The 25,800-nt window shown below is 37.0% G+C and overlaps 1 protein-coding gene across 5 annotated transcripts in view; it reads right to left on the minus strand.

Annotated features, from left to right (window-relative positions):
* Positions 1 to 25,800, minus strand: part of TBCK (TBC1 domain containing kinase) — a 194,228-nt gene that overhangs the window by 69,092 nt on the left and 99,336 nt on the right. For 2 of the 5 annotated variants that reach the window (XM_067568243.1, XM_067568242.1), the window contains exons 22-24: positions 25,241 to 25,277; positions 23,087 to 23,248; positions 5,898 to 6,073 (exon numbers count right to left, since the gene is read on the minus strand). In XM_067568243.1, coding sequence (XP_067424344.1) covers positions 5,898 to 6,073; positions 23,087 to 23,248; positions 25,241 to 25,277 — 375 coding nt within the window. Of the gene's footprint in view, positions 1 to 585; positions 1,396 to 5,897; positions 6,074 to 23,086; positions 23,249 to 25,240; positions 25,278 to 25,800 lie in introns of those variants that run through there. The other 3 variants (XM_067568244.1, XM_067568246.1, XM_067568245.1) reach the window with 3 other exon arrangements.

A 25,800-nucleotide genomic window follows, 5' to 3' on the forward strand; every position in this document is an offset into this window, starting at 1 on the left:
TGAAATCTTGTGAATTTAGAGGAGCACAGAATTTGCCTGGAGTGAGCATCTATCTTCTAGGAATAGAGTCAGATATACTTCCTGGCCACTGAGATGGATGCCATACCCCTGGCTGAGAATATTGCATCCACTGAGTTGTCAACCATGAACGCTGTTGCCAGAGAAATTTTCTGAAGTATGGAGCTGGTATCTGGGTGGTTTTTTGTCCTTCAGGCCCCTGAAGTCCTCCACCAGGATAGTGTAGCTCTCGCAAAGCAAGTGGCTGCGAAGGATGCTCTTGATGGTGGTTGAGGAAGTCCACTTCCCTGTCTTTTAGGTCCTTAGGACACAATTCTCCTTCTGAAGGAAAAACCAAGTCCTTAGCCAGGGATGCTACTATGGTATCAGCCTTTGGGACTTCAGTAAGAACACTCTGATTCTTGCAGTTTGTAGAACCAAAGGTCAATGCTTGTCAATAAGTTTACCTGTGTTAATATGTTTTCCGATTTCTTCTATCATATGCTCAAAGGAGGAGTGCAGAGAAATCGCTGCCTACAGGGAGGACTTGCAGAGGCACCCCGACCCCACCTCCACCCCCATCTAGCCGTAACGAAAGGGTAAGGTGGTTGTAACTCCCCAGATTTATGGGAACATTTTTATTATAACAAGAACATTGATGTGTGAATTACTGAAATGGCCATAACTGTACACTCCGGATAAATATACTAGACAAAGCCCTGCATGAGAATACAGCTCTGCTAGTGAACAGCAGACACCTGAGGTGAAAATTCAAATCAAAACCTTCTTAAAATGCCATCCTGGAAAAGAGTAAAGGACAGTTAGGACAACATTTTCTTTGGAGGTGCAAGTCTCTACATTCTTTATTCTTGGGAAGCGACCAGTTGTGGTTACTGAACAGAGAGCAAAAAAGGGATTGTATCTAGTAGAACAACAGGGAAGGGGGAGACAGGTTATTTGCATATTACTGCATTAAATGCATTTGTGCTCTATCACCTGAGTCCTGGACATTGAGCATGTAGTGTTTTAAGAATGTTGGGCCTTGAAGGTCTTTAAAACTATTTGGTACAGGATGTCATAACTGATCTGGAAAAGCACATGCTGTGTCAGAAGGTCCCTTGGCCTTGTACATCTCCCTGATAACCATTTATTAATAGAACCCTAGTGAATTATTTCCTCTGTTTCAGCTGGAAGCTTATCAATAACACAGCAGATTTTCTAAATTGTTCAGTTCTGTCAAGATACATCATATCTCCAGTGTCTGTCCAATGTCCACAGTATGCCATCATGTTTCTTCTTGGAGTTTGGATTTGAGTAAAAGGTAGAAGTCTTATAACCTGTGAAATACTTAACTCCTCCTGGAAGTTAATATTTCCTTGTTTCTCAGCACTATTTTACCTTTATGGAACAAGAAATATTGACGTTAAATGGATAAAGACCCTGGCTTTGAAACCCTTCTAGCTCAAGTAATGTCCATTAACACAGCCACCTTGATAGTTTAGAAATAACGAGATACCATACTTAAGAACTCATATGTACTACAGGCAAGTGCCCAAAACACCATGATGTAACTCCACAGCCAAATACTTCATGAGTTGAGTGGGGGATGAATTCTTCAACTTAAAGTAGCAGATCCCATAACTATGATTTGATAAGCATTCTTCCATCTCAGAGCAGAGGACTGAACAAAATGCAGAAACATGGACTTTTAAAGTACTGCTGCCAGGTCTAGGGATCAACCAGCTTGAAGAAACTGTAAGGCTCCTCGTATTTGGACCTTAGCCCCAAACGCGGCCTTAATAACGATAAAGAGAAACGAGCAGCTGGAACGTCTGATTTTAAATTAAACTATTACTGTGAAAGACTATAGTCCACAAGGGTTAAGTCAATGTGCAGCTCTTCTTTGGCTTTATATTCTGATTTTGACTTTTGTAAAGAGATTACAGAAGTTGAATCTTTCCTTTTTGTATTACAATATAAAATAAAAATATTCAAATATTTGTGTTAGTCAGAGGATGATAAAGAGGTTGAAAAACTTGTCATAGTAAGGTACATTTAAGCCTCACACTTCATTGACTCAATTCTTGAATAGCTAGAAAGGGCAGATGGAAGCAACTCTAACCGCCTAACATAACTGACTGAATAATAATGCACCTTGTGTAAGCATCTTTCTCTTGCAACTGTAATGCCAGCTCTGCAAAAATTCTGATTCAAGATGTGACATAGATACAAATTATTTTAAAATCTTCTGCAAAACTCAATAGGAGATTTGAGCATTTGCTCAGGAAGGAAAGTTTAAAATAGTCCAATGTCCTAAATATGACAATGAAATAAATATCAGGCTAGAGTAAAAGAAGCTACGAGGAGACATCTGGAAATAATTTTTGCCAAGCAGAATTGCTAGAGAGTACAGATCTATTCTTTGCAAAAAATGTTATTGGTAACAGAAAACACAGGAATACATTCACATACTATTACCCAAGATCTGCTCTCTTACAAGTTTTGAACTACAACTGTAACTTGACATGCCAGATGGAAAAAGCAATCAGAAGTGACCACAGCCTGTCTTGCATTAGTGCAAAGTTTCCTGACCCTCTCAAAGAGACTTTACTCCCTTCATTATTCTTCTTCAGTAGCAAGAGCTTTTCATAATCCTGCAGCCAGGCCCTTGATAATACTCTGTTATGGAAATATAATGATATGCAGAGCCAAAAGAGTGGAGATGGGGTAGCTGGTGGTCCTGGCACAAGATAAAATAATTTTACTGGCACATTCCTTACAGCAGCTTTAAGATCAAAATGGTACTGAAACAAAAATTAAAAGACCATACTGATATTAAAACCGTAGCAAAAATTATCAAGGTTCGACATGTACAGGTGGGGAGGAAGGCACTGCAATAAACTGTTCCTCAAAACAAAATACACCCCTCACTCTTCAACATTGCCAAGTGTTTGGAGCAGTGGTTGTAGGCAGGACAGCCAATCCCACAGATTTGGCACATGTATCCTGAGGTAGGCTGAGTGGAAGAGATTTAGGTCTTCTGTATTGGAGATGTAGTGCTCTACTCCTAGCTCTGCTTGAAGTGAATTTGTGAATATTTGTAAAATCTGCTGGAACTATACTTGGTTGCCTTGTAGAGGAGGGCATGTGGTCTGGTCATTATTAAGGCCATGAAGTACATAGAAATACAAGCAGCACGTACGTGAGGACTTTGAAACTAAAAGCCCTGATTGGGGTGGGAAATTATATTGCAGAGGAAAATAAGGGGGACACCAAACTGGATCCAGTGCACACATACACATACTAACAATGTTCCCTTTCCATTTTAACTATTGAGACACATATTCATAGACTCGTAGACTTTAAGGTCAGAAGGGACCATTATGATCATCTCATCCGACCTCCTGTACAATGCCGGCCACAGAACCTCACCCACCCACTCCTATAATAGACCCCTAACTTATGACTGAGTTATTGAAGTCCTCAAATCATGGTTTAAAGTCTTCAAGGTACAGACAATCCACCAGCAAGTGACTTGTGCCCCATGCTACAGAGGAAGGCGAAAAATGCCCAGGGCTTCTGCCAATCTGCCCTGGAGAAAAATTCCTTCCCGACCCCAAATATGGTGATCATCTAAACTCTGAGCATGTGGGCAAGATTCACCAGCCAGACACCCAGGAAAAAATTCTCTGTAGTAACTCAGAACCCACCCCATCTAACTTCCTATCACAGGTCATTGGGCATATTCACTGCTGGTAGTCAAAAATCAGTTAACTGCCAAATTAGGTTGTCCCATCATACTATCCCCACCATAAACTTATCAAGCTCAGTCTTGAAGCCAGCTAGGTTTTTTGCCCTCACTTCTCCCCTTGTAAGACTGTTCCAAAACTTTACTGTTCTGATGTTTAGAAACCTTTGTCTAATTTCAAGTCTCAACTTCTTGATGGCCAGTTTATATCCATTTGTTCTTGTGTCCACATTGGCACTAAACTTAAATAATTCCTCTCTCCTCCGGTGTTTATCCCTCTGATGTATTTATAGAGAGAAATCATATTTCCCCTCAGCCTTCTTTTGGTTAGGCTAAACAAGCTTTGAGTCTCCTCTCATAAAGCAGGTTTTCCATTCCTCGAATCATTCCAGTAGCACTTCTCTGTACCTGTTCCAGTTTGTATTCATTTTTCTTAAACATGGGAGACCAGAACTGCACATAGTATTCCAGATGAGGTCTCACTGCATGTTGTATGACAGTACTAACACTCGCTATCTTTACTGGAAATACCTCGCCTGATGCATCCTAGCTGCATTAGCTTTTTTCACGGCCACATCACATTGGTGACTCAGTCATCAACCAATATGCCAAGGTCCTTCTCCTCCTCTGTCACTTCCAACTGATGCATCCACAGCTTATAGCAAAAATTCTTGTTATTAGTCCCTAAATGCATGACCTTGCACTTCCCACTGTTAAATTTCAACCTACTTCTATTACTTCAGTTTACAACATCATCCAGATCTTCTTGTATGATATCCGAGTCCTCCTCTGTATTGGCAATACCTCCTAACTTTATGTCATCTGCATACTTTATTAGCACGCTCCCACTTTTTGTGCCAGGGTCAGTAATAAAAACGTTATATAAGATTGGTCCCAAGACCGATCCCTGAGGAACTCCACTAGTAACCTCCCTCCAGCCTGACAGCTCACCTTTCTGTATGACCTGTTGTAGTCTCCCCTTTAACCAGTTCCTTAACCACCTTTCAATTTTCATATTTATTAATCCCCATCTTTTCCAATTTAACTATTAATTCCCCATGTTGAACTATATCAAATACCTTACTGAAATCTAGGTAAATTAGATCCACTGTATTCCCTTTGTCTAAAAAAATCTCTTCTCAAAGAAGCAGATCAGGTTGGTCTGGCACGACTGACCATCTGTAAAACCATGTTGTATTTTGTCCCAATTACCATTAATCTTGATGTCCTTAACTACTTTCTCTTTCAATTTTTTCCAAGACCTTGCATACTACTGAGGTCAAACAAACAGGCCTGTAGTTCAATAAAATAAGTCACCACACTCTCTCTTAGAAGTATACACTTCACACTCATCACTGATCAAAGTCCTATGAGTGCTCCTGGAAAGGAAAAATGTTGGATTTTGTAACCATAAACATTATTGGGAATGTAACTATATCACTCATGAAAACCAAGATTACAAAAATGTCAGGTTAAGCAATCCTTTTAATCTATGGAGAGTTAAAATCTGGTTTAGGTCATCAGGGGAAGGAGATAGGTGTGGTCTCATCTGATCACATCACAAAACCATTCAGAATAATTAGTCTTTGCTTGAGGAAATCCAACAACGAAAGAGTAGGAATGTTTCAAGAAAGGATTGAGGTGCACTAGCAAAGCTGAGTGGAAATTTGAACACACACACCCCTTCTACCCCCACACAGCGTGTGGTATAAATGCGTTATTGCAAGCTGGTTAAAATAATCTGCATAACTCATTTCTAGTTTCACTAACTCACAACTTGTAATATTGCCAGTCTTTTATGATTCACATAACACACCTTTTACAGAAAATGTTGAAATATCTAAGGAATTTTAAAACATTAAATTTAAATATTTTGTATTTTAGACTGCAAGTTCTTATGGACAGGGACTGTCATTTATTATATGTGTGCACAATGTCTAGCATGCAGCTCCAATCTATTTGAAGTTTTTAGGACCAAACAATATTATTCATTACTAAACATTTATAAAATATTGCACTAAAAAGTCAAACCTGAATTACAATAGAATAATAGAGGTGTAATTTTCTAAATAAACTTTATTTTTATAGAATTACCCTTAACACCTCACTTTTTCCTTAAAGAGCTAGGAAAGCATAATCCTAAAACACTCACCAGGTCACTTTTAGGTGCATCCTGATAATCTGCTGAGAAGCAGGACATTGAACCTCTTGAGCCATTGCCCTCACTGGCTTGCTTTGGAGGCTGTGCATGTTGTCTGAATGTTGCACTCTTAGGGGTCCAGCAAAACAGGTTGACTGATTCACGGACACAACGTTCAATGTCGATTTCTGACCAGGGATTGAAAAACAAGCAAAAACCCATATATGAAAGTTAGTAAAATCATTTAGACCAGTGAAACTACAGTGGAAAAACATCTTCAATGTTTCCTAACCATGTAGTTAACATTGATATTTTCATTCAAAAGATATCCAAAGGGTTTACAGGCAAATTCTATAAAGGTTTAATTTTATTCACCACTAAAATGCAGCCACCACAGGAATGTAAAGTAGCAGCTGTTTAACACAGCAAAGTTACATCATACAACTGTTTAAAACAGGAAGTGAAAAAATACCATAACAACTGAAGCTATAGAGATATTTTAGATCAATTTAATTACTTATAGTAAAGGTATTTAAGTAAAATTTCTTGGCATCAGAGCTGTTCTTCACATACGTGAATAGGGGTGACCTTCCCGGGCTTTGGGGGACCCCACGCTGGTCCCCTGGTCCTGCAAGCCCACACATTCAGGAGGCAGCCACCTACGTCCCACCTGGTCCCAGCTCCCAGCTGGGAAAAGGGCGGCAGCCGACCACATCCCACCCGGTCCCAGTTCCTGCTGGGAGGCAGGTGGCTGGTGCCTGAGTCCTGGGAAGCCAGGAGGCAGCCTCCTGGGCCCAGACTGGGAGCCCAGCGTCAGTCTTGCATGTCCTGTGAGCTGGGCTCGGAGCCAGGTGGCAGCCGCCTGCAACTTGCCCGCTTCCCAGGGTCCCAGCCTGGTAGGAGCCTCCCACACCCGGCTGGGAGCCCGGCGGCAGCCTCCCACGCTCCGTGGGCTGAGCTTGAAGCTGAGCGGCAGCTGCCTTTGGCTTCCCCATGTCCCAGGATCTCAGCGTGACAGCAGTCTCCTCCGCCCTGGGCCCTGCACCCCTCTATGGACGGCCCTGCTTGGCATGCTGTAAACTAAAACCCTCTTAAATGTAGATGTACAATGGAAAGCAACTCAAGTAACATCAATTTACATAATGCATGAACTTTCAGCTGGTCGAATAATCAATGCCCTGATTGTCATGGTACAGTTGCTAAAATTGAAAGTGTCCAGTGAAACAAAGTTACTGAATTTGAACTTTGTGTGGCCTGCTGTTTTTGACAAAACTATATGCTTTCTGTCTACTGGAAAACAGGAAATCTCAACATTATTTCGTGCTTGACAGCACACACAATGAATTTGTCTCAGTCTTACTTTGAATTCAATCCAAAAATGGCTGCAGCCAAGAGGAGAGCATACTGGCTGAAGTATATGACACGACATTACTGAACTTGGGAGACCAGCAAGTACTCTTTACAGGGGAATGTCTTAAAATATAAAATAAGCTACCGCCAGTTGCAAATTACCAAAGCAGAATGAAGAAATGTATTACCAAAAGTGATCCCACCACAAACATTATTTCAGAAGTAATAACATCAGGGCTATGTATGTTTTGAAAACAAGGGTTGGGCAGTTCTGACCAAAGTAGCTAATAAGAGTACATGGTTTCTTTAGCACAGCAAATGGACCAGCTGATTTGTTTCACCTGACCTTCAGTCTCATAATGGGACAAATACACAAATGTGTATAATTACCCTAACTTGCATCTTATGACAGCCTGACAGAGAGTACAATAAATGACATAAATACAATCAGCACTGGATGTATCAGTTCTAGATATCTCTGGGAAGGATAGCAATTCATTATGGCTCTACCAAGTTAGAGTGGAACTTCAAGTAGAATATTTTAGTTAGACAGGACTACTTACTCCAATTTCTTTGATGTTTAGAGTGAAAGGCTTGGTCTATTCAGGAAGCCACCCTTATTCAGTTTCTGTCTATTAATATCCTCTACGATAATCTGAGAAAGTGGCAAAACTAATGCAGGCTTTCCGATTTATGCAAAGTTTGCAAAACTGCACCAATTCTATGGCTCAGAATACAGGCTCCAAGGCACTGGTATTACACAGATATTCTTGCTTTTTAAAAGGCTCAGTTTATTTGTATGGAGATGAGAACTTCAACTTAATGCTCTGACATGTTTATAGCTTCTTATTTTTCTGTAGGAAGACAGTACCAACCTGATTCTATCATGAATTATATCCCCCTCTCCTGGGATTCTTGGCATATTTTACACAACTGCTAGGAAAACTTCAAGCAATTCTTGTGTGTGTGAAGAGAGATAAAAGTAGGATGCCTTGGCAAGTTTAAAAAGGCATTTGAGCATATCACTTCCAACAGTGCCCAAGTAAAATTGAGAGAATTGTGGGAGGACATAATAGTCTACAAATATACAAAAGTTGTTAAGAAATATGTCAAAGAAGGAGAGGAATTATTTAGGACAGTACAAGCAGATGTGAGGTAAAAGCAGTATTGAGATGAAATTAAGAAAACAAATATTTAGACAGAATATCAAGAAAGTCTTCCTGAAAATGAGATCCCACAGGCTCTCTAGTTGTTGCCAGTTTTAACAAAAGGTTAACAGCAAGTTGCTGCAAGGTTCTCTGCTACGACTGGTGTTTAATATTTTTAACAAAGTTCTAGAAAAGGAGCGAACATTGAGGAGGGAAAATCTGTCGGCTAGTCGAGACTAGCGAAGACTATGAATGGGCAGCATGATGGCAGATGACATTCAGTTGTGACAATCAGGGGGTAATGAACACTGGAAGGAATAATCTGAACTATATACACACCTGACTGAATCCAAATCAACAATAAACACCCAGGGAAAAGATATGGGTGCTTCTATGCATCGTTTGATCAAGATCTCTGCTCAGTGTTTAGTGGCAACCAAAGACAACCCACAAAATGTTAGTCTGCATACAGAATTGGAGACAAAGTATTATAATGGCATTATATAAATCGATGCTACAACCTCATCTGGAAAAATGTATTCAGCTGTGGTCATTTTATCTTAAAAACATAGCAATAGAGGTGGTTCATAGGTGAGTAACAAGAATGATTAGAAGCACGGAGAGACAGCCTTATGGAGAGATTGGAGACTAACAAAGGTGAGGAAAAGGGCCATGATAACTATTTCTAAAAGAAGGTAAGTCAGACACTTCTTTTTACCCTCTCATACAGTACAAAGGGACATTCAATGAAACTGAAAAACACCTGGTCAAAGGAAATCTTTTTTGACAGAATACATAACTAACACATGGAATTCACTGCCACAAGATATCCTTTAGGTGAAAAGCTCGTAAGGTTTCAAAAACAGGTCTGGTCATTTATATGGATACTAACAAAACTCACAGTCATATTAGAAAAGCTTAAAAAATCAGTTCAAAGGGATATTTACTCCTATAGTTCAGGGTATAACCCAACCATTGTCTTACAGATGTTAGGAGAAAATTGTTCTTATTGCTATGTTATTCCCCATCACTGCCAACCACAGGATTTCTCACACCTTCCTATTAGTAGTGGCTACTGGGAATGACAGGGTACTGGACTTTATGGACCATTGGTCTGATCCAATATGGCAATTCCTATGCTCCTGTTATAATTCTGCATCACTTAGGTAAGTAATAATCATGACAACACTGTCATAACACTTTAAATGTTTAAAACACATTTTTACATCTACAGCTGCTGCATAAATGACAATTTCCTCTGTCAGCTTCACTATTTAAGATTGTTAAAGCAGATCCACAGCAGGGAGAGATTTTTAAAAGTGAGCGTATATTTTTAATAAGACTACAAAATGGCTGAAGATGGTTGGTTTTTTTTTGTTTTTTATAAAATAGCAGGTATTTTGGAGTTTCCCTGTAGACATGGGTGCAGATGAATCAGATCATATAAATGCAAATCAACTTTTGAGTTCTGATGACATCATTAACCACAACAGTGAATTTTAAGTGATTTGTAAGATCATCAAAAACCTGAGAGCAATTTACAATCTATCAATCAATACACTTATATCCACTGGTATTTTTATGGAATGGAGAGAAAAGTGATCTGTTTTTTAAATTATGTGATATACAAATATTAGAATAAGGAGTGCAAAAACTCATGGTAAGATGAATATTTATCACTGATATGAGACACAAGATTACTAACAGTGAGTATTTACTTGCTTTAATAAAAAAAAAAAAACTAATTATTTCAGTACAGCAGAATTTTAAACTTTATCTATGAGGCAATTAAAAAAGACATTAACTTGGTGAAATTCAGACACAGAATACTTGTTAACAATACAGTATGAATATTCATCATTGCTGAAAAGCCTCCAAACCTTATTCTTCTGCTTTGCATTTAGTTTTCCTTACTTTCAACTATGTCTGACTGCTTGGTCCTGGCAGACACACTATGTTGTAATTTTAAAGGACCTATGTCTTTCTGAGAGCAGAGCTGTTATAAATGTCAAAGCAGTGTCACTCCCCAAAAAGTGATCAGAGATGCACAGGGATGGCAAGGCCAGGAGGGACAGAAAAGAAGAGACGAGAGTGTGTCTGTATGCAGGTGAATGCATACTACTTGAACATGTATGCTCACAGAAGTGTCATGGGGTTCTGTTTTGTAGATCTGGTGTCATTTCAAGCGTGTGCTTCCTGTTTTTAGTTTAAAAAATGATTGCTGGAAAACAGTTAATGAAAACTGTACAATACAGAGCCCATTAACCTTGACATTTGACTGTAAGAAATCTAATCCTGCATACAAATGTCTGGCATCTGGGCTACATTTTAATATTTTACAATAAAGCAGCAATCCCCTAGTAAACAATTCATGTGCTCAGACTAGGTAAGCCACTACTTTGCATTAAAAACTGTTTTGTCTCAAGTTTACTCGAGTTTTCACATTTATGAAAATAATTTGGTCATTAAAATAAGATCACTTTTTGTCTGCTGCTAATATTATATGTCAAATGTCATTCCCATTTCCAAGTATAAGTGATCTAACGCACACAAAGGGATTTTGCTATACATAAAAAATATCAGGCCCACAAAAATATACTTATTTTCCTGAATCTTATTTTACTATTTTGTTCTTCCTTTGATCCTTCTATGCTGAATTCTCTTCTCCAGGCATAACTGCTGTCTCCTTCCTCTGTCAACACAATTAATCTGAAGTGGGAAGGATGCCTCAGCGTGATAAATGGGTGATATCGACATGGCTGGTTTTTAGGCCACAAATCTTTTGTGAATATTATCACAGGAAGAGGCGAGCAGATTTAGGGCATTCTGTCATAAAGAAGACGGATGGCTTTTCTGCTGTATCAGGATGTAAGAACTTGCACAAATCAAAACATTAGTTATTATATTTTTGGAGTAAAATTAAAATATAACCTCAAGCTTTCTCCCCTAGCCACTCCTGTTTATTTTGGAAAGTTGCTAAAGGCTACTGTGTAGTATGTACCATTAAACATACCTAGTTAATACGTTTATTTCCTGAAGGATTAATGAGCTGGATAAACAAATCTTTTAAGTAAACACTGGCAAAAGTAGCTGCTATATTTTCTACCATAAAGCCAATCATTAATCCCTCTAGGTTGATAAAGTCTGGAAGGCATGAAAGACATGCATTGCTGCTCCAATTCAAAACTCTGCCACTAATGTAATTCCATCCAATAAGCCATATATTCACAAACTGCATTCTTAAAAACTTGTTAAAAATAACTGGTATCAGTAATGTGACATGGACTTTATGGAATATTTGAGATTCAGCACAATAGTGCAACTTTTCTAAATCTCCAGCTGTCTGCATTTTGAGTGGAAGTCAAAAAAACAAAGCACCAATTGAACGGGGTATACCATGGCAAACCACACATGGAAGGTTTTTTTTTTTTTTTTTTTTTTAAACTGTTCGCAGAAAAAGTGAGCTGATGATTACTGAAGCAAAGCCTATAATAAACTATACTTATTTAGTGAAGAATTATAAAGAATAGATCCTTGTGTACAATTTAATGCATTTCAGAAACCTCTTTCTTTGGGAAGAGGACAGAGATGTCAAGAGGAAATTTGGTCGCGATAAATTGCATCTACATTTTTTGGGGGGGAGAAAAGCTATGTTAAGATTTTGGTTTGATCTCTCTATTACAAGCGTTCTATTAACTGTCTTGCCACCCCACCCACCGTCAACGCGCACATGCACCCATGCACACCCTCCCCCCGCTAACACTTATGTGGCCAAGAAAGTGAATAGGCCATGAGCAAAGAAGTTGAACAAGTCTGACAGCTTGAACTTGTGACCTTTCTATAGAGATGACAGCACAGAGATCAGAGATTACAAGTTACCTATATACACCACATTAAAATACTAAGGTAGCATGATTAAAGGAACACAGTTAACTTAAAAACAAAATCACATTTTTCTCAGAAATTTCTTTACTTATTATTACTGCTGTTAATGCCTGAGGACTGTAACTGAAAGGCCAGAAAAAACCAATGTCCTTTTTTAATTGTTTACTTTGTGCATTGTGAATATTTTATGTAGTTGTTTCCATTGCTTTGTTAATGGTCATTTGCTCTTCCTCTTTCATATACTGTCACCAAACTACTCTCTTTTTTATTTTATCTTTTTTTAAACCTCTCACTCTGGTGGGTAGGTGAGGAAGGGATCTGAGCCTAAAGATAACACTCAGATTCTTAGCTGCATACAGAATGCTTAGTTCTGGACTGTTGTGGGGGAAAAGTTATTTATTTTTCCTTAAAGAGCCATCAGTCTTTTTGTTTATGATATTGGGACAAGAGGAATTGCTTTCTATGGGAGTAGGAGATTAGCTGAACCCAGAAACAAAAGGAATCAACCATAGGATTGTGCCCCAAGCATATTATAAATTGTCCAGAAATGAACTCAGTTCAAAGGCACTAGTGGTGGCAATAAACTTTACATCTGGATGTTTCTTGGTACAGACCCCTGGGAAGTGACAGCCACATAGACTGGGTGTAGTTTCTCTGCAGGTTCCTTTGGATTTAACTGGTGGGTGTTAGAAAAGAGTTAATATAGGTAGGCTAAATCTTGATATTTAAATATTCTCACTGTTTGCAGGTTCCACAAGTGGGTATGAGAAACTGCCCTCCTTCTTGGAAAGGAATGGAGAAAAAAAATTCAGATGGCCTGTTCTTGTGTGTGGAAATCTGTAAATTCCACATATTAAACGAGGCTTACCTCTTTAGCTACTAGACTTTAGGACATCCTACTTCGCCCTCATTCTACCCTGCACAGAAGCCCACATAGGGCAAAGGTGCATGTCAAAGGTCAAAGTTCATCATTCCCTATCACAAAGATCTTGCCAGACAGACATCAGGTCAGTGGCAGAAGACAAGAAGGGGCTGCTATGCCACTAGTATGGGTCACATGAACTGTGTCGTGGATCCTACTTGGAGGGACAGTACTCTCTTAGTGAGTAATTGGGAGGAAGTCCCAGGAGAATCCAGCTGACTTGAAGTCTCCCCAGATCAATCCAAATCCTTGCAGGAAAAGCCAGTCACCCAGCCAAAAGCAGGAATCATTGAGGCTCTGCATTTTGGGGCTTTTTTTGTGCTGTCTGGTGAGCCCTTCAGCCATTACTGAATTAAAAGAAGTGAAGGAGTTAGACCTGCTTCTCTTTCTCTCTGAAACAGAAAAACAATTGAGCTCAAAAAATAGGTTGCATGGCCACCATGAGCACACCAAAATCCTCAGCCTCTGCTTTGTTTTTCTGCCTGCTATACTGAGAATGGAGATGGCAACTCAGCCATTATGAATCAATGTCTGGAGTATAAAGACTTTTATAGGGTAACACATACAGATGTAAAAGTCACCCTACCTGTGTAATGCCTGCAGATCTGTATAAAGCCAGTAACAAGTATAAAGCTTGCATATGAAATCATATGAACTTTATCCTAGACAGCCATCACATCCTGTTGCTTAATTGCTACAATGATAGAAATGTAATAAACACTGCTGATATACCAGTATTAAAACTGGTTTCATTCTGAGTATAATTGGCTCATCATTTGGCACTATGGTAGGTGGATTATTATGAAGCAAAACACCTGGTGTTTACCAACACATGCAGTACATGCTAATGTATCAGAATACACAACAAAGTCAATAGCTTTGAGAAGCTAACATGTTAACCTTGCCAATATATATTTCTAAACACTTCAGAGTTTGTTGCACAATTGATCTAAGCTAGAAGTAATGATATAGGACTCCTTAATTTTTGAACAAACTTTCTGGCATCCCATATACAAGTTTATACTTGAAAAATATTGGTCTAAAAAGTACACTATTAAAAACATATCTGCCATAATGGTAGCCGACAGACAATTTATTCTTTATCTATCATATTATTATTTTATAGTGGGTTACTAACAGACAAGTTCATGTTCATCTTACAACTCCGAAAATGTTGAAATTAGGTAGAAATCATATAAAGATACTTTGCTTTTTTTTCTTCTTGAAATATTTTCAGAATAGGTACATGACATATAGCTGCAAATTCATATATACACGTCTGCACAGGTGAAAAAATAAACCAAGAAAGAAGCAATTACAACACATTTCATTGTATATAGTACAACATACAGCTATACAAATAGTATGCAAAACACGATTCACTTCAATTCAATTTTTCATGCTTACATTTTTTTAACTTTTCCTTTATTAGTGCCATTGTGTCAGCAGTTCCTTGGACTGTCTACATTAAGGATACAACATAAACAACTTAAACTAAAAAAGTATTTGTAAGAGTACTAATATCACAACCCAAAATGCGATCAAATGTTGGGTTTTGAGCATTTAATTAATACATTAATACCAAACGATGTTCTGAGGCCCTTGCAATAACTTAGCACAGCACTGAACAAAAATGATTGAGCAGTGATGAAACAAGCAAAAACTGAATATTTTTATCTCACAAAAATTACAACAGACCCAAATACTAAGGCCTATAAAAATAAGAAGCCATCTCTGTTGGACAAGTGTTTCATTACCACTATCTCTAGGTTCCAACTGACCCTCTGTAGGCTTCTTAACGTTTAGTGGGTTTAGTAGAGCTCTCCTGGAAACTTTTCCCTAATGATCTGCCCAGTAGTCAGTTTCACCACAATTTATTTCAATAAAGTTGTTTGAGCCCATAATGGCTGCTGGGATTTTAACAAAACTCCATCCCAGACAAACCATTACTAGCAAGCACATCAATGATTGGGACCTGCAGAACAAGGTATGTTGCCTCTCACGCTGTTGTGCTGATCGCACTTTAATATTATTGTTAACTTTTTGTGATAATATACACTCTCTCTCTCTCTCTCTCATATCCATGACAAACACACAACATTTCAGTGAAATACAGATATATTAATTCCAGCAAGACTATTTAACACCTTAACACTACAACTGCTTGAGCCCAAACACACATTTTTAGAAGGAAAAAAGACATACCTCCAAACGTGAATTAGATGTACTTCCTTTATTCAACCTAGTTTCTCAGAGAACACTCAAAACCTATGCTTTTCATGTTATACATATCACCTATTCACGTATTTTATCTCATTTAGTTACAGCTAATGAGGTTAAAATCATCTAAGTAAATTCTGTTCTATTTGTGTAGTAATATACAGCAACAGTGACATTGTCAATTTCATCTTTCTGACCGTTCCTTTACACAGTAGCTTTCCACTGTTATTTTCACTATGACATTGTTTGGGGACTCTTCTCAATACAGAAATACAATACTAAAGTCTCAGGGCATGTCTAGACTGCCGTGGCGGCAGGCATTGATGCAGGGGTATCGATTGAGCAGGTCTGCGTAGACCTAATGGGAAAGCACTCTTTCATCAACTCAATTAGTCCACCTCCCCGAAAGGCAGAAGGCAGCGTTGACAGGAGGGCATCTCCTGTTAACGCAGCACCGTGAAGACACCATGGTATGTCAATGTAAGTACGTCGATTGGAGATACGCAAGCTACATTATGTAGCTTGCATGTCTCCCATCAACCGCCGCCGCCAGTGTAGACCAGCCCTCATTCAGGAGAAAAATATGCAAGTATGTTTATATAATAAACCAACAAACACTGAATGTAATGAAGATTTTAATAGTGAAATATTATGGACTTACTCTATTGGCACAACTCCCATAATTTCCACAGAATAAGACTAAAAAAAACCAAAAAACCCTACTTCAGTAAGATACTGAACCAGGGTCAACGCTCCTAAAAATTTAATGAAACAGAAAATGGAGGGGAGGGAGAAGACTTTTTAAAAATGTCTTTGTTACCCAAATTACCACTTTTTCCAGCAAAATTAACTGACATCAAAGTAACAAGAATTTTCTTAGTCTCCACCCATGCCTAGGGTTACCAATATTTCACTGCTTTCACTATCCATGTTTTGTTGGTTGTGTATGCTTTCTCCCTTTATTGTAGGAAACCAGTGTCACATATCCTAACTTCCATTCACACATTTTTCCTTTTGCTATAAAGAAAACACAAAGCTTGTATCAAAATAGGAAAGATGTAACCTGCTCAAAAAGAGCACTTTTTAAGAAGGCTCTTTAAATGACTTTTTCCTTGTTTCCTGTCTACCAACCTACCTTAAAATGAATACCTTTAGCTAGAATTGTCTTTTAGAAAAGAGTATGTGCAATTTTATTTTGCCAGTGATAACTACACAGTAACAGAAGCACAAATAAAAATAAAAGAATTGATGTTTCTTTACTGTTTTTTCCTTTGCTTTGTAATCTCAACATGGTGCAAGCTATAAATAGAAATGCATGAGCATCATGTAGCTACAAGTGAAAAATGTGAATAATTAAAGGATTTGCAGCTTCAGGTAAAATTACATCAATCTTGCAGGCTCTGACACTACAGAACATCCTTGGTGGGCAGGTGTGCACTAACAAATCACTGTACTGTTGTACCAAAGCCAGCTCACCATCCCATTCCTGCCAGCAATCCATAAAAAACAATTATTGGAAAATATGTATGGCTTCTGTTTCACAAATACCATTATTCACCAGTGACGTATCTTCAAAAATTGCTTTATAAATACACTTGCATCTCAACAAAGCCACCAAACACAAAACAGGTACTAGGAATATGTGGGACCAAGATGTTTCCACAAATATCAAACCAGACTGCATATTCTTCTTGAAACAAAAAAATAAAGAATGCAACATTTTTTTGGATTGATGGGACTGTCAATCTAATTTTTTTTTTACATGAAACTACCAAAGTATAATATTATACCTGGCTACTGTGCGTGTATGTATTTGACAGTGTGCAAAATTATTTTTTCTTCACATGTATGCAGTCATTTGGTAAAGTAGGATAGCTCCACTAACTCTGAGATAATCACCTTGCAAAACGTTTCGCACAAAAGGCAAATGTCTTAAGCTCATTCTTTTGGAACTACCTGCTGTAACTGCATAGTTAAGGCTGTGACACGAGCTCCATTATTAAAAGACTTGTTCTGACCTCCTCTTCCCTTGGCCCCTGAATCTAGAGGAGGAAATTTGTAAAAAATTTCAATAGTGTAGTATAAAAAGTTTAAATAAGCCCTTTTCAAAAAAGTAAAAATATTCTGTCATGATTCTTCAACCACTAACTTTAAAATATAATACTCTATCAACCTCAAAATTCCCACATATACCGATTTCGGCACAGTACACAGGCATTTAGTAACATAGAACATTAATAATCTTCACTGTTATATACTCAATATATGCATATACAGTAAAAGAATAATAACCTGGTCAAGATACAATATTAGTAAATTACAGGCAACTCCAAATCCATCACATCCATGTTCAGGTTCCACTGTTAAGAACTCAAAAGTGACAAATGCCAAAGCTGTGTTTATCTGTAAAACCTTAACTCTGTCTTCTTGTGCATGCACATTCAGGGCTAAAACTAGGTATTCTGATCAAGGTAAATGGTACTGAAACCTCCGTGTAGATAGTTCCAAAAAACAATCTATCCCTTGTCAGAAACTTGCAACACAATAAATTACTAATACATAAGAACATTACTACTGCACTAAAACTGCACAGATTACCAAAGCATGGAGAGTTAAGAGAATGAGAGAGACACCCTGATAAGTGAACAGTTGTCAGAAACTATAGGAGACAGGTCTCCCAAAAACGCTAGACATACAGGCATGTAAGTATAGGAAAAGAGGATGGTTAGCAATAAGCTTGGGATGCTGCTTGTCAGTCACAGGACAAGGAATTCTGGGAGGAATGCAGGGGCCAGTTAAATGTATTTTGATAACAAAGATGTACTGAGCTAATCAAGAACACATCCAGCACCTATCCTTACAATAAGGCCAAGTATTTGTATGGAGGCTGTTTCCAACATTTTTATTTTTTCTTGCCTTGATGCAACATTATGTGTTCCATTAGTAAAGATCAGTGTTCAGATAGTTTAGCTTACAGCACAGTGCTGTCAGATTCATGATTCTAATCTTTAACAAACTGTGATATTATACAATACAGGCTCACTCAGTGCTGTGGCATCTTAGTTGTTCTACTATAGGTATTATTTAAGTAATATGATATAAACTGCTTGACAGCTGTAAGAACTAAAAGTTTACAGACAAGCAAAAGAGCAACAGTAATTCCTAGAAGAATATATAAAGGGATGAAATCAGACTTTTTTAAAGCCTTTACAGGGAGAACACTCCCTTCAAATAGAGTCACTTTCATAGGACTGTTAGAAAAAAACACTTAAATGTATTTACAAAGATGGATTACCAAAAAAAAATAAATAAAAAAAATAATCAAAACCCTAAAATGTGCTTTACTGGTGGTATGTATCCAAAGTTAAAGTAAGCTTTTTAATTAACCTGTTTCTCCCTCTGCCCATAAAGGTTAATTTTAGTATGAAGCCACATGACCTAATTTGCATAAAACGATTTGGTAACTTTGGATGAATATTCTGTCTCCAGAATTATTTTTGGCAGATTGTTAAATTCAGCTACAAATAGATCTCTCAGAAAATACCAAGCACTGTCCATCATAGGAAAAAATACCCAGCAAACACCTCAAGAAAGTCATTGTCTTTGTAAAAAGTTTTCAGATAATTTTAATGGCATTATGATGCCCCTCCTTTTACTGGCATTGCTAGCTTTCCCAAACAGTAATGGAAACTGCTTTATTACTCAGTGGCCTGGGAAAGGTGGCTTGTGCACTTGGGATCAGACACGATAATAACTGCAGTTCCTTCTAACCCTGTGATTCTATAATTTACCAGTGCACTGGATCGAATGTGTGACCCTTTGCTATTAAAATACAGATTTTGAGAATTCAGTGAGCTTTTTTTATTAGGAACAAGAAAATGTGAAAACACAACAATCTTACAACTTTGAGGAGCAATAAAATAGACTTAGACTAGAAAGCAAGTCACTTTCATTTGCAGCCTGAGATAAGCCATTTGGGTGTGCAGCAAGCTTAAAACCACAGAAGTTTTAGGCTGCTGAATAACAATACATTTTAGATTGAAATTATTGCAGATGTTTTCAACAGTACAATCTTTTTCTCAGGGTGAGAGAGTTTCAGGTGAAAGTTGTCTATGAATTAGTCTCAGAAAATTTTCAGCCATGGTACATTTTATTTCCAAATAATGCTGATATTGTCTTTTACTTAATTATTATCTTACTGATTTTTTTTCAGAAGCCAATTTGGGTTATGTTTTGAATTAACTTCAGAACTCTAAGCTATATTGGGTTATCACCTACAATATTTTCTACAAAACCTCCCAACTCATTCATCATGCGTTTGTTATCACCTACACTTCATTTAAAAATGTTTCTCAGTGGTTACCTGACATATTATCATGCTACTGCAATTTGATTCCCATAGTAAAATCAGTAAAATTAATAATAATAAAAAAAAAACTGTTAACAAGTAGCCTGGAATAACATGATTCACTGCATTTAGCGAGGTTATGTCATAATTAAGATTTATTCCCATAATTAACATTCCCATACTGGCAGTCAGTGAACTATGATTAGGCTGATGAGTATTCATGGCAGCTTGAGGCAAAATTAAATATGGGCAGACATGGTTAAAATTGAAGTTATATTCTATTACACACAAGCACACAGACGTGTTTTCATAAAAAAGCAGCTGTCCAAGACTGTCATCAAAAGAGCTGTAAAGATATTTGCTGAATGTACTACCTTTCTGTACTGCAGGTCTTTAAGAAATGTCAGAAGCACTCTCAAAAGCACTCTTGGAGCATCAAGGATTTTCTGCAACAGTTACTAATAATGGAGCTGTTCACATATTATGGTTCTAAATGTGTATTTTCAATTGTCAAAAACAGATTCAGATTTTTCATATAGACACTCTTTTTTCTTAATATATGTACACTTGTGACTCCCTATTTCTTTGAATAGAAAGGAAAGTAGAGACTCAGGGTGTATTATTTGCGGAATGTGTTCTAACACAAGGTGTGGTGGACAGTGTTCTTACTTGAAGAATGAAATATTATTTTATTATAATGTTAGCAAAGTTTTGAAAGTGCTATGAACATGACAAATTTATAGTTTTTGGAACTACTGCACCACACAAATATAAATCACAATAATCCTAAATAATTTCAGGGTCATACACCATAAGATTAGTTAATACTTCAGTATACAGTACTATAAATCTTCAAAATTCCTTACAATATTACATAATTTGAAAATGGTGATCATAAAAAGAGTCAATAGCATATTGCAAGTCTACAGTATAATGAAAGCTATTAAGTTCTTATTCAGACACAATGCTATTACAATGTACAGTACGCATAAGAATATAAAACAATGTAGTTGGCTTAAGATTGATTAATTGGAATATATAATTAAGATACAATCAGGGGAAGAAATCAGGAGAAATGACCTGGACAAGAAAGTAATTAAAATATTTTTTAATTGAGCTCTAGCCAAAGCGTTTAGCCAAACAGCCATGGAATGGACAAGGAGTTCTTTTGAACTGGCTCACCCCTTCAAGAACTTTAAAGGATATCTTTAAACTTTAAGAAAGGCATTTGAAATGACCAAGAATGCAGAAGGAAATTAAAATACAATATGGAACAGGATATCAAATTAAATTAAGTATTTTGTAAATTGCAAAATACAATGGCGATTCTATTTAGAAACTAGACTGAAGGACAACAGCAAAGGAAAACTTTTGGTCATCATAGCACTAATATTCAGGGAAGTATAAAAAGAAGAAATGGAGCCTGTGAAAATATTCAGAGAAATCATGAAAACTAATTTTTTGGGAGAACTCATTGAACATCCACAGAGGCAGATATTGCAAAGCTAAGATCAGCAGTCTGCTTGCTGCCTTGTTATGCTTTCACTTTTAACCTTATGAAGTCCCATAGCTGTAGAGATTTTCACAACCACAACCATGTGAGACTAAAGTGAAATGCTTTTCTTTTTTCCTTGAGTCCTTTCCACAATTCCTTTAAAAAAAAAAAGTGTGTGTGTGTGTACACACGTTTCTCTTGTACAACAACTGTCATGTGGATTTCACTGATGGTGCTGGATTAATACATGATCCAATAGATCAGCTGACTAAACTAAATACTCTGAAGAGAACATCCCCAGTGAGTTTGCTCTCCAATGTCAACACAGTTTGATTCCCCCACCCTCCTAGTAGAATCCTTACTATCCTAACAGTGGCCTTATCTGGAGCCCTACATTTATTTATTTATTTTAAATCCAGCCAGGCTAAATTACTTACTAAATAGGTCCGACAAGCATGCTGTGTGCTTCACAGAAAAACAGTAAGAGTAAGACACAGCTCACCAAGAGTAATTGTTTTAAATCACTGATTTTAATCATGAGTGAAATTAGCAAGCAGAAATCTTCATTTAAATCATCAAATGTAATCATGTTTTAGATTTATACTTTTTTAGATACTAACCTGCAGCTTCCTGCTTTGAGAGGTTTATTATCTTATGCCCTGATCCTGTAAATACTTACAAATTTACTTTACCTTATTACTGTGAGTAGTTCCACTAATTTCATTTACACACAGTAGTAACGTTATAAGCATGTGCATGTTTGTAGGATTGGGCCATATATGACAAAATTAACAGGGAAACAAAGATTAAATATATACCAGGAAGGGGGAAGTCTAGAAATGGTGTGGAGACAAGATTATTTCATTTTAGCTTGTGTGTCTTGATGTTTCAAAAAAAGGTTTGTTTATTCTTTTACCACTTAACATAGTTCTTCAAAGTTGGGGTGATGCTATTAGAGCAAATTGCTGTGCCCAAGAAATAACAACGTATAATTACGTAGTGTAGTGTTTTACACGGTCAAAGTGCTAGCTGAATGTTGATTAAATACAAGTGCATGGAAATGCATCTTGCAGTCTATTTCAGCTTATTCAATTCAAATTTTTATTATTCAATAAGTTTTTGCTCATGCTGGACTGTTATATTTTCGGGAGACACAAGCTGTTCGCACTCAGCTAAGTCACAACTGTATCCATTAAATAAGAGGGCAGAGCTGCTGACGAGTGGCTACAGGAACCTGGAATAAATAGCCTGCACTTCTATGTAAACACTCTCTTGTAAGTCTGAATTTGAAGAGCAGACTGCTTTAAAACAATGCCTCTTTATGGGCTTTTAAACTGCTTTTTGTATTTCTGCTTCAGTGATTGCTTCCATAGCAAGAAATATACTCATGAAGGAGGGAAGGCTAGAGCTAATATCATATAATAAGATAAGCAGAGAAATAGTATATGGAGCAGAGCCGAACGAATAATTAATTAAGGATACATTTGACTGACTGCTCCACTTTCTGTTTGTGATAGGTCAATGAAGTATTCAAATTTTTTAATTAATTATTTTAAATTATTCTAAACTGGACTGGGTTCTCCATGCTTTATTTGAACCCGGATAATGGACTTTTCCCAAGCACAACTGAAGATAATGGAAAGGCTTCCTTTGGCTTCCGTGGCCTGTGGTCCAGGCCCTAAACACTGTATCATAGGTTCACATAAGCCTAATTTTCCAAATCTATAAAAGATTTGACAAACATACATGTGCAACAGAACGCCTAAAAATAGGACTCCAGAAATGAAAATAAATAAATAAATAAATAAAAAATAAAAATCACAATTTGTATACCTGGTAAATCTGAAAAGAGCAGAATGCATTCATTGAATCCATTAGCCAAAAGCCGGTCCCGCAGTTGCTGCAGAATAGCCACTCCAATACAGAATGGAAAGGAAGAATTCCCAAGCAGCAATGTATCCCACAGATGAAAAATCTTGTGCAATGGAAAGACATCTGCAAGATGGCACAGGCAACAAAATATTAATTATGACAACCAATGTTAAGTTTTAAAAATACATATGACTAACCTTCTCCAAGTTTTATTGTTGCCTCAAGGTTATTGCTTTTTAATTTGGGAACAAACAAGACTAAACTTGTGTTATACAGATTTGTTTTCAGATGTAGATTCATAACTCCCTATAGCAAATCAACACTTGATTTCAATATTAAATATCTACTTCTGTGAATTATTTTCTTTTCTGGTCTAAACACACTTTTTAGGGATATTTCTCTCTTTTTGGAGCAGTATATAATTATGCATGAGGATACTACTGGAAATGGGGGAAAGGGAGAGTGTGAAAAAAAAATGTATGTGATACTTCTTAGCTGATATAAGCTTTCAGGTGGGATTTTACTCTCATGAACACATTCTGATCCTTTTCTTTCAGAGGGAAAGTAAAACTAATGACAATCTGTGCATAAAATGATCCGGATATCTTAATCCTGTCCAATATGCTTAAATAATGTTACTATTAATTAAATGGGCAGAATTGCTATTCTCACAAAAGGTTTAACTGAATGGACCAATGGTAGTCAATAGACAACACTATATTATTGTACAGGCAATCTTTAACACTTTCATATTTCACCAGTATATAAAACCTACATTCTTTTCCTTCTAGGAACATTTTGAGCCATCAATTTTTTAAAGTACACCCAATACCATCTGATATAAAATTGAAAAACATCTCTTGGGGGTGATTATTTTGGATTATTCCTGTTATACAATTGAAATAATGAATTATCTCCACACAGAATCATCTCTATCATTTAAACTTACCAATAGGTTCAATACTTCTTTTTGTCCAACAAACATAAAATCATTGTACATTAGTAACAGATTTGTGTAATAGTAAATTAATGGTTTATACAATTAAGGTGTATTTGCAAATGCTGGCCTTTAAAACAATGTCGCTATCACTTTCTCACTTTAAAAAAAACAATACAGAGCCAATTTCTTGAAGTGACAAATTATATATGAAGATTTTATCTCTAAATAAGGGCTTCCTCTTTCATTGACCCCTGGTTTCAGGAATAAGAAAAAATGCCAGTTGTCATGGAATCTATATAAAGAGTACGATACAATAGAGGTTTATAAAATCATGAAAAGTATGGAGAAAATGAATAAGAAAGTGTTATTTACCCCTTCATATAACAAAAGTACAGGTCACCTAATTAAATTAGTAGGCAGCAGATTTTAAAACAAACATAATGAAGTACTTCTTCATATAATGCATAGTCAGCATGTGGAATTCATTGCCATGGATACTGTGAAGGCCAGAAGTATAACTTGGTAAAAAATATAATTAGATAAGAGTTCATGGAGGATAGGATCATCAACGGCTATTAGTCAAGATGGTCAGGGACACTACCGCATACTCAAGGTGTCCCAAAACCTCCAATAGCCAGAAGTTAGGACTAGATCACAGGATATCACTCAAAATCACCCTGTTCTGTTCATTCTCTCTGAAGCGGCTGGCACTGGCCACTGTCAGAGACAAAATACTTGGATAGGTACATATGACAGTTCTTATGGGTAGCTACAGACTTGTACTATTGTAGTGGTGATCAGGGTCATTTACTAATTGAGACACACACTACAAACAGAGATTAAGAAGGGAATGTTTGACAAAGAGACATGAAATTACAACTAGGTGAAGCTGGGAACACATAACTGAGTTCTTTGAAATGAGAGTTGTTTTTTTCCTAAGGGTAGAAGAAACCGGTTTTCTCATAGATGTATGGATCTGGTTTTCAGTGTACACTAGATAAGGGTGTATATCCCTACGGACTCCAGTTAACTGGCAGTGCATTTGAACTAGCCATCTAGGCACGAAGGCTCTATATTCTTCCCTTTTAAAATGAAATGTATATTCTATGGAAAAATGGGAGAAGTTAAACCTAAAGAATATAGTGTTGATTATTAATCAAAAAAAATATACTCACGTGTAAACATTGTGAGAAACCAAGGAATAGCATAGAGCTACAAGAGGGGGAAAAAAGGGATAAAAACACATTTTGTTATGAGCTGAAGACCTTGTCAGGGTTGATTTTCTATTACATTTAAAGCTGTACAGCACATCAAATTTCAGTGATAAGGCCATTTTCACATAAATGTAACCTACAGATAACTTCATTTTGAGGGCTGAATTTTCCCAAGAATTTTTCTGTGCTCAAAGAGGTTTTTGTTTGTTTACAAAAGGCTGCGCAGAATCATTTCAGCCACTTTTAAGTTTAATTAAAATTAAAAAACAAACCCTTGTTTTACTAAATGGTCAGTTTCCATCCCACTTACATATAGAGGTAACTCAAAAATAACTGATCTTGGATATCTGAAAATTGGCGTTTAAAGAATCTTCATTGAGGAGTATATAGCCAAGTTTGAAAAACAAAATTGATTAGGTAATCAAGTTATAAACAACAGAAAATTGGCAAATATGCAGTAAAACATTCAGCAAGGTGTGGGTATTCACACCTACTGAGAAGAACACTGGGCATTTTTTTGT

Source organism: Emydura macquarii, unplaced genomic scaffold (genome assembly GCF_026122565.2).
Source record: "Emydura macquarii macquarii isolate MOO-44397 ecotype Brisbane River unplaced genomic scaffold, CSIRO-AGI_Emac_v2 contig_2863, whole genome shotgun sequence".
Classification (NCBI taxonomy): Eukaryota; Metazoa; Chordata; order Testudines; family Chelidae; genus Emydura; species Emydura macquarii.